The sequence below is a fragment of the Hordeum vulgare genome, chromosome 2H (genome assembly GCF_904849725.1).
Source record: "Hordeum vulgare subsp. vulgare chromosome 2H, MorexV3_pseudomolecules_assembly, whole genome shotgun sequence".
Lineage (NCBI taxonomy): Eukaryota > Viridiplantae > Streptophyta > Magnoliopsida > Poales > Poaceae > Hordeum > Hordeum vulgare.
In genome coordinates, this window is record NC_058519.1 from 531953287 (window position 1) to 531963446 (window position 10160).

Genomic DNA, 10160 nt, shown 5'->3' on the forward strand with positions numbered 1-10160 from the left:
ACCGACACATGGGCATCGGGGAGCTAGCGCGGCCATGTCGGGAAGGGGGCACACGGCGGCGAGCGGTCTCGAGCTCAATCGAGGACGAACACGCGTGCAAGGGAGCACGTTGTCGGGGCGGGCACGCCGTGGCCAAAGACAAGCTCTACCGGGACGGTAGGAAAAAGAAAAAATGAGCTATAATGGAATACAGTTGTAGTTAGGGGTCTCCGTAATTTCGCTTTTCGCATCGTAAAAACGGTTTACATTGTCGTTTTTAAGGTTCAATTTATACTGGATCAATGCTCTAAGTTGTGCTGACTACTTTATGCCGATTCTATTGAGCCTGCTGGCTCTTGGTTTTAATGGATGCAGGGTGCCCTCCTTTGGAGGCCTCAAATTTGACCGCAAAAAAGGTTAGGACCTGATTATTAATATTGTGAATAGAGCAAGAAAGTGGGTCCAATGTACTACTGAGTTGGTTGGACGTCGAAATGCAGAGAAAATGTTGTTGGTAGAACTCTGACTGGGATCTGTGTGTGTTTAAGTTCTAAATGCCTTTCCAGAGGAGTGAAATTTCAAAAAGGAAGAAAAAAAAGGGAATATCTTAAGCAATATTTAACTGGTGTAAGGAATTAATCAGATACACCCAGTCTTATTTGGAGCTTAGTGAACTCTCTCACGATGTGCCATGTAAAACAATTGATTTACATGGGATAATCTGCTAGATTGTTTGGACTCGTACATCTATCATGGCATTCAAAGTTTTGCCCCAGCACCAAATTTCCAGATTTTGTTGCAATGCTTTGCTGAAGTACTTCATGGAGCCCATCTGAAGGAAAACTAAACTATCCCACAGGATTACACTTGATAAAACCCGTCTGAAAGTTAACAAAACTGTCCCAACAACTTGCACTTCATGGAGCCTTATCAAACGGGCGTGGGTCATTGTAGCACGTATCCCACACGTTCTCAACTGCTTCTTTTGCCGCTTTCCCTCGACAGGAAGGGTTGTTCTGGACAGAAAGCAGCGCTCGTCTTTTGACACATTCCTTCAGAAATGCAGAAAACGTCACAGCAGACATAAACATTCGATTGGCAAAATAAAAATAAAATAGGAAAATGACCGCTCATTAGCTAACAAGTCGAGAACCACAGGGAAACTGTAAACAAGTTGAATACTCCCTCTGTAACTAAATACTTGTAGTTGGGGAGAACTTAGGTACAGAGGGAGTAGTTACCAATAATGGTTCACTGTATTTAACTAATCGAAGTTCGTAACTTGCTAACAGAAGTTTGATTGAAATGAATAGGCTGAATGCAAAGATGGTGGATGTACGGAGCTTGGAACTTACAAAGACACTAGAGAAGATATGATTCACGTAGCAAAGAGAGAACCAGTGTCATTTGTGGTATGAGCTCAATAACAAGACAACAAAAAGGCTGTTTTGCTTTTCCTAAAGAAAACTTACTGGCTCATGCCCCTTTATCTTCAGGAAGCCTTTCATCAGTTCACGTTTGTAATGGCAATTGCCACTAAGGTGATTAGCTCGAATCTAAGAACAAACAACACGATGTAAGCCAATTACAATAACTCACAACAGAACATAAGTTTCTGTGACACAGTACCATGCGAATAACTTCCATTTATATGACAAGTATTTCACTACCTCAGAGCAAGCGTGGTGAGCGCAGTTGTTCCAGTTGATGTTCTTGACAACACAGTCATCATAAGCATGTACTAACTCATGAATTATGACCTGAGTTATTTCATCTTGCTTTCGCATGTGATTACAGCAAACTTCTATCTGAACACAAAGAACTGGAAAAAATCAGAGCAGCTCTCTCATTAATAGTTCACTTGAAATAGAATCCACAAGGAAAAATGTAAGGCCAATCAAAGAATTTTGAGAAACTAATATAATAGGTCAGGCAATTGCAGTGGCTTGTACTAGTTGCTAAGAGCATTTTCTACAGCAGCCCTATAATAGGATACAAAAAAAGTGATTGGGGTAAAATTTGGTGCACCAAAAAGGCAAAAGGTTGTTTCTAGAGCACCACAAAATGTTCGTCTCCAACAGCAGCCCTAAAATACAGTCAACACGTATCGATAACAAGAAAATAGGAACCAACTTGGCCTACCCTTGCTGTAACTGTTGCTGACTGAGGTGCAAATGTGAACTTTACATACATTTCAAAGACAAATTCCATTCATCTACATAAAACAGATGAACCTATCTTTTGAACACTTCAGTTCAAATATTTAACACCCAAGTAAAATTCACAACTTTGGTTGTCCTACCAAGTGAATGCTTTCAAGATTCATACAAGACAATTATCTCCTCACCCATATCTTGACAACCAAATATTATCCTAGTTAATCTTTTGCTAAAACATGTCCCGGAACAACAAAAGCACTATAATTTACAAAAGTAAAGACCATAGTACACTCTGGTTTGCACGGAATTGTTATTATTTGTGACAACCGCGAACACTTCATAGCTCCAAACATAGCGGCAGTGCAAATTATCAGATTGGGGTTATAAGGAACTAGTAACCAAAAGAAAGAAGAGTAGACTACCACTAGCCCATGATCGCTCTCGCGACACCTGTCACCTCCTACCCCTGTCCACCACCTAGCTCACTATGCTTCTCCCCGCTCCAGTGAAATCCACCATAGGTCCTCTCGGGCGTTCTCTCTCCCCTACCTCGACACCTGTCACTCTCTTGCATTGCTGAGGAGTGGGTCTCAGGGTTGCGCTTGGTGTGTCTCCTACGAGATTTGGTGATTTCAATCCAGGGCTACCCAAGTGATCCCCAGGGAGAATCTATGGATCCGCATGGGAGGGGGAGGCAACTGACGTGTCAGGAGCTCTTAGTGCTGATGGACACCGTAGCTCGCGCAGATCGAGCGGCGGAGAAGATTAGGTTCAAGCTGGCTTCGCGGATTATGGACAACATAACGGTGGAGTGAAGTCGCTTGTTCCAACAGGGCAAAGCACTGACACCGGAGCAGATTCTGGCATGGGCTACGGAAGAGGCCATGTCGACATTTAGAGTTCAACAAGCACTATGGAGGCTGTTCATGTTAGATTAGGCGTCTTGGATTTGCTGTCGTGTTCTCTCCTCGACCTCAGCATACCCTAACACCTTGTTCGGGAGAGTTCAACAAGCACGATGGTGGCTGTTCATGTTAGATTAGGCGTCTTGGATTTGCCTCCGTGTTCTCTCCTCTACCTCGGCACACCCAAACACCTCGTTCGGGAGTGGGTCTCGGGGTTGTGCTTGGCGTGTCTCCTGTGACATATGGTGATTTAAATCTTGGGCTCCCTAAGTGGTCCCCAAGGAGAATCTATGGATCCAAATGGGAGGGGGAAGCAATTGATGGGTCAGGAGCTTTAGCGCCGATCACGCAGATCGAGCATCAGAGAAGATCAAGCTCAAGCTGTGTCGTGGGTATAAGCCTGACAGTAGATGTGTAGGGTACGAAAAGGATGGGCAGAGTCCCAGCTACGGCAAGGTTGTATGAGTTCAGGCCCCTCTACGGTGGAGGTAATAGCCCTACGTCTCAGTGCTCTAGGAGCTTGTTGTCGAGTGAAATATGGAATACAATGATTTGCTAACCCCTGCACCAGCGGGGGAGGGTGGCTTATATAGAGTGCGCTGCCCTCCACAATGGTTCCGGTACAGGGGTGGAGTAGTGGCGATTGAATGTGTACGTTACAGGTAACATACGTCCTAAATGCTAATAAATGCACCGGGAAACGTACGACCGTTTCCCTCCAAGGGGGTTACGATGTTCCGAGTGGCATCCAGTCGGTTAGTTGGATGTTCTCCGAATGCTAGTCTCCGACTGGATGGTCGAGGACCTGTTACCGACTGGGCGATGGAGACTCCTTAATTCAGTCGGAACTGACTAAGGGCCTTGTCCCTTATGAGGGGTAGTCCTTGGGTAGGACTTACAGGGCCAGGCCTATGATCCTACCCTAGGACTATAACCCCATCAAGTTGGCTTTGCAAACTCTGGACATGATTATAGTGGAGCAAAGAGGCTGCGGAATAGGCCACCTCGACATTCAAAGTTCAGCAAGCACGATGGAGGATGTTCATGTTAGATTAGGCGTCGTGGATTTGCCGACGGGGACAATGGAGGGTGCATTTGGGTTCTAAGTCAATTCCTGAAGTAATTAGGGATTTTGGTTGTTCTGGGGCCACAGAGAATAGTGCTACAATCTATGATTTGCTGAGAACATCTCTAGGTGTTCGAATCATATTGTTGGTCATGTGTTATGTTGGGATCATGTTTGCGGATTCGCCATTGTTGATCCTTGATGACTCGGCCGGTTTCTAATTCAAGGGTTGTTGGCGCAGGCGAGGAGGTGCGGTGGGTCCAACTGTCAGCGTCTGCGGTGGGGTTAGACCATTTTGGATAGTTGTGGGACCTTTTCCCCAATCACTTCCCCACCCCTGCCGACACCAAGAAAAGACGCTAGTGGCGGTGTGGATCCAGCAAGATTTGTTTGTTGCGTTGGGATCGAGGATTGCTTTCCTTCTGGGATCTAGGACAAGGAGTTCAGTGAGAATGTGAGTTCGGCTGCTCGCGATCATCTGGGAAAAGGAATTCAGTGAGAAGGTGAGTTTCAGCTGCTTGCGATCATCTTGGGTTAGATGGGAATGCCTTGATTTCTAGCGTCTGCTGCTTGGTGTTAGGATGGCTGAGGGGAACAAAGGTAGAGGAGGAATGGAGAGGGGGCACACGTCCACAGCAACCGCCTCCTCCTTCGCAGTTTGATTACCTGATGGTTCTTATCCTCAATACCTACTTCCTCCTATGTTTCTGCAAGGCAATCAGTGGGTACCTCTTGGTAAGCCTCAACACCAATAACAGCTGAGCTAGGAAGGGTAGCCCATGGTTGCTCATAAGGAGAATGTAATACCCGAACCCTAGGGTGGCAATGTGGATTTGGGGATCAGAGGTAAGAAGCCTGTCTTGGGGAAGCAGAAGAAAGAAGAAAGGGGAAGCAATGTTTCATTTCACATTTGATGTTGTTTACAGAGTGGATCTAGAGCTTATATGAACGCTTGCTTGCATGGGCCTGGGTCGTAACGGTCTGCCCAACACACTCACACCTAGCCCACACAAACACCATAGACTATCTAAATTCTAAAGGGTCCGCTGTCCTGTAGTCGATCCGGTAAGCTGCAGTTAATCGCCTGGCAGCTCACTTGCGCTGACAGTACCCCCGCCTAAAGAAGCAGCTTGGCCCCAAGCTGGAGCCAGTGGAAAGTGCTGCCGCACCGTGTCATAGTCCTCCCAAGTAGCCGAAGAAACGGGCAGATCAGTCCAGCGGATAAGCACTTGAGCTAGAGAAGTGTTACCTTTCTTAACCAAGCACCTGTCCAGAATTTCTCCAGGCACCAAATCAGCTCGATCAAGTAGAGTGGTTTGGGGAGAGCACTATATATTGGGGTATGATCCGGTACATGAGGTTTCGGTTGAGATGTGTGAAACACCGGACGCACCAGACCGCCTGTAGTGAGTAGTTTGTAAGCAGATGGTCCAATCTTATCCAATACCTCAAAAGGGCCAAAGAACTTCATTGCTAGTTTGGGGTAAGGTCTATTGACCACTAATGTCTGAGTATAGGGCTGCAACTTCAGAAGTACTTTGTCCCCCACTGCAAATTCCCTGGGAGACCGTTTCTTATCAGCATCAGACTTCATTGCTCTGTTCAGATGCTGATGGAGGAACCCAGAGTAGTGATGTCTTTCTTGCAGCCAGTTTTGTATATCAGGGTGTGTAGCTTGCAAAGGTTGGGGTAGTTGTCCCAAGTTTGGCTCACGACCATAAACAGTTTTGAAAGGAGTGCATCCAAGAGAAGAGTGGTAAGATGAATTGTACCAGAATTCTGCAAGGGGGGGCCACTGAGACCATTGCTTTGGGTTTTCAAATACCGCACATCTCAAATACATCTCCAAACACTGGTTGACCCTCTGTTTGGGGATGATAGGCAATGGGCATCTGCAGTTTGGTGCCCCACAACTTGAACAGCTCCTTCCAAAAGTGACTTGTGAATATTTTGTCTGACAGATGTAATTGTATAGGGCATGCCATGCAACTTAACAATGTTGAGCAGAAATGCTTGTGCTATCCGAGCAGCAGTAAAGGGGTGTTTGAGAGCAATGAAATGAATGTATTTAGTGTATCTGTCCACTACTACCAGGATCACTGAATATCCAGATGATTTAGGTAATCCTTTAATGAAGTCCATGGAGATATCTTCCCAAGGTCCTTTAGGAATAGGCAATGGACAAAGCAAACCAGGGTACTTGCAATGTTCATGTTTTGCCTGTTGACAAACTTGGCACTGATAGTGGGGTTTCTGGGGGACTGGCCAAAACTCCTCAAAGACCCACTTGGGGGAAAGACTGTCTCTTTTCAGGGAATTGATCCTCAGGAAACTGAGCGTCAAAGGAGTTTCTATCTCTCCAAACTCAGTGTTGTTGATCCACCCTGAGTTGTTGGGGTTCCTGCATATTTACCACACACGTACATGTGTGTACACATATATTGGCCCATGGCCACCTGAAAATACAGATTGCATATTTCCTAAAGGTCTTGACCAATAGACTAGCTCTGATTATTAGATCTCTATGAAACAGGTGTGGCATCTGATGGTAGGGTTTCTGGGGGACTGGGAAAAACCCATGAAAGACCCAATCGGGGAAAAGACTGTCTCTTTTCAAGGAATTGATCCTCAGGAAACTGAGCGTCAATCCTGGGCTGAAGTTGTTGTTGGTGTTGAGCATGGAGAGCGTGCTTCTCTGAGCTACCTGATGAAGAATCCACACAGGAGCGATGAAATCCATGCCGTCAGGCCGGGAGAAGTTTTAACTCTGATGCTGTCGGCTCTACTTCCTTGGATGGTGTTGTGTTGGGTGGTAGCTTTCTGTTCCATGGGAACATGTAATGAACCATGTTTATGTTCTGCATTGTGTTCCTTGCCCCTCTGGGGTAAGAGGTACCCTCCGTAAAAAAAAAATATAAGAGCGTTTGGATCACTAAGTGGAGTACTACGTACTTCTCTTGTGGGCTTGCCTCTGGACCAGAGGCAAGCTTGCTCTGAACTGTGTGAATGGCTTCGTTTTCTGTGGAGATGGAATCAGGGGCGAGGCTCCGTTCAATCGATTTTTTTTATTAGATTGCCAACATGAACCCATGTAAGAGCAGTGCCCACCATGAAGCATCGATACTGAGGGGAGAGGGAATGAAGAACAGCATACCCCCTTGCCGCTTGTGTAGCCCCCGCTAGCCGTGCAGATGGCCGCCCGGATCAGCGTCGGCCATACGGTGCACCCGGCTTTCTCGATCTGCTCCCTCAGGAACCGCGCCAACGGATCTATCACCAATTGACAGCGCGAGTCAGGAGATGGGAGTTGACAAGCACGTATAGACGAGGAAAGAAACGGCGATGGGTGAGTAGAGGCGTAAGCAAGCGCGTACCTTTGAGAGCCGACTGGACGCCGGCGACGCACCTTTCCCACGGCATGGTATTGGGGGTCAGGCGCGGCTGAGAGGCGGGAGGCGCCTCCGCTGTTGGGCTCTTCGGCGGGACGCTGCCGCCGTCGCCTGCGGCGGCCGCCATTGTTCTCCCTACCTCGCTGGCAGCTGCGTCGTGGGCTCCGGAGGCCGAGAAGTCGAGAGGGCGATTAGGTCTTAGGAAGCAGACCTGGCCAAACGGTACGGCCCATTGTAATTGGGCCTGACACGGCACGGCCCGTTCAGCCACGTTTATTAGTCGGATCTACCGTGCAAGCCCGTGGGCTGCGCTTTCAGATCCAGACACGGCCCGATTACTAAACGGGTCGATGTGTTGGCCCGATTAACACGTTGGGCCTCATATTTTTTGATTCATGAACTTATTTTTGGGCTTATTGGGTCATATGTTATGTATATCTTTACCTACTAATAAAGCAAAAAGTGCTTCTTTCGTACGTCATTCAAATTATCCTTAAAGTTGACTAAAATTACCCATCAATGCCACCTATAAGTCATAAAAACGTTTCAAACAGGAAAATATCCGGACTGGCCGGCCCATGTAGGCACCTCCTATATTATAGTCTGGACGTTGAAAAAAGATGCAGCACACTTGTTTGGTCCTGCACATGCGTGAGCGCCTGTTTTTTAGTTTAGTTTTTTTATTTTTTTTATTTTCAGTTCCAATTTGTTTTTCTGCTTTAAATAATTTAGAACTTCAAACAACGTTTTTCAATTTTAAGAAACTGAGAATTTCGAAATAAAATATTCAGAAAAACATATATCTTTTTATAATTAAAAAACTACTCAGGAGTTTTGAAAAATGTTTGCATATAGAAAAATGTTTAAACTTTGAGAAAATGTTCATAAAATAAAAAAGTCAACGATTTTAAACAAAAGTCCGTGTAAAAATCTTCAAAACAGCATGTGCCTCTGTTTTTAGTCTCATTTTCTATTTTCATTTTTCTGTTCCATTTTTTAGTTTAAATAATTTAGAACTTTGAAAAACTTTTGTAATTTATAAAACTGGGAATTTTGAAATAAAAGTTTGAAGAAAATATAAAATGTTTGTGAATTCAAAAAATGCTCAGGACTTTTGTAAAAATATTCACATATTCAGAAAAATGTTTATAATTTTGAGAACAATGTTAGTGAAAACAATAAAAGTCCAGGATTTTGAAAAAAAAAATTTGTGTTATTTTTTAAAATATTTGCTAATTCAAAAAATGTTCATGCATTTCAAGAAATGTCCTAAAATTTTAAAGACATAATATGATCAGCACCATTGAAGATTATAATTGTTTTTTCTCCCGTTGCAACGCATGGGTAAAAATCTAAATATATATATATAACTAGTACAAATGTCCGTGCGTTGCACCGGGCTAGAAAAAAGTGCAAAACCTACTTGTTTTATCATTATGCGGCATTAATTTTAATAAATGTTAATTATAATGTTAAAAGTAAGACATCTATTCTTGGATGAAAGGAGTTTTTTTTAAAGTTTTAAAATATAATGTAATGCTTACATAAAAATTGGATTACTTTTTTAGTAATAATTATCAATTTTATTGAGTGGTAATAATGTTTTGACAAATACAGTACTACCGAGCAAGGTAAATTTTGATCTTGTCATCCTTCCACGCTAACCAAATTAGGCCGTAGCGGGCACCTAGTTCAGAAGACACCACGTCACATATTTCTTAGCTTGAAATTGATAGGCAACCCAACATTAAACGAACCAGCAGCAGAATCAGACACACACACACAGAGAAATCTGAACCCGAACCTCGACCTCACTTCAGATCTGAAGTGAGTGAGTGAGGTCTAAAGTGAGGGTTGAGCGCCACGAGTAAATTTAGAACACAGGGTTCTTAGATCCAATCAATTTCAAACGTTCTGTAAAAGCAGAAAACTGAACTAATGGCCAAGAAAAATGTTAGAAGTGGAGAAGCAACCCGACCCGAGGAGCAGAGAAGAGGAAATGATGCTTCATGGTAACGAGGCACATAACGTAAGCGTAGCAAATAGTTTACCATGAGAAGAGGAAGAGCATGAAGGCGCAGGCGCGGGAGCCCCCCGGCTTGAGCCCGCGTCCGCAGCAGAAGCACCGGCTGGCGAGCATGACGACGACCTGCGCGGCGGTGAGGAGAAGGAGCGCGCCGACACCGTAGCCGGTGGCGACATCGGAGTCGTAGACGCAGTAGTCGTACTCCTTGGCCAGATCCGGCGTCACCGTGGCCTGCGCACCATTTTGCGTCAACTGATTAATCAACGGGGCTAGGGCGGTCGCGAGATCAGGCGAGCGAGCGAGCTTCTGGGCCTGCAGGTGTAGGTGCAGGGCTTACCTTGCTGCGGCGCTGCTCGGCGGCGACGGCGAGGCCGAAGGCGATGAGGTTGAGGAGCAGGGCGGACACCTGCACGATGATGGACGCCATTGCTCCCTCTCTTTGTCTCTTTGTTTCCTGGGTTGCTTGCTCTGCTGGGGAAAGTGAGGTGTGGAGGACGACGGGAGCCAGGGCGATGCACGGCGAGCGGGGAAGCGTCGGCGCCCGGCGCGGCTCCGGTGGCCGATAACGAGGCGGACAGGACCGGCTAAGGAGGCGCGGATGGGGTCCTCCGACCCAGACCCGGCGAGATCCAACTC

The 10160-nt window shown here is 45.7% G+C and overlaps 2 protein-coding genes across 2 annotated transcripts; both read right to left on the minus strand.

Moving 5' to 3' along the window:
* Positions 1-582: 582 nt before the first annotated feature.
* LOC123427036 (mitochondrial inner membrane protease atp23-like) lies at positions 583-7659 on the minus strand. Its single transcript, XM_045110968.1, has 5 exons — positions 7484-7659; positions 7264-7379; positions 1650-1787; positions 1452-1535; positions 583-1031 (listed from the first exon to the last, which is right to left on the minus strand). Exons 1-5 carry the CDS (start codon positions 7623-7625, stop codon positions 897-899), a joined length of 615 nt encoding a protein of 204 aa, XP_044966903.1. The 5' UTR covers positions 7626-7659; the 3' UTR covers positions 583-896.
* A 1886-nt stretch (positions 7660-9545) lies between these two features.
* Positions 9546-9956, minus strand: LOC123430438. Its single transcript, XM_045114310.1, has 2 exons — positions 9862-9956; positions 9546-9755 (listed from the first exon to the last, which is right to left on the minus strand). Exons 1-2 carry the CDS (start codon positions 9949-9951, stop codon positions 9546-9548), a joined length of 300 nt encoding a protein of 99 aa, XP_044970245.1. The 5' UTR covers positions 9952-9956.
* Positions 9957-10160: the final 204 nt, after the last annotated feature.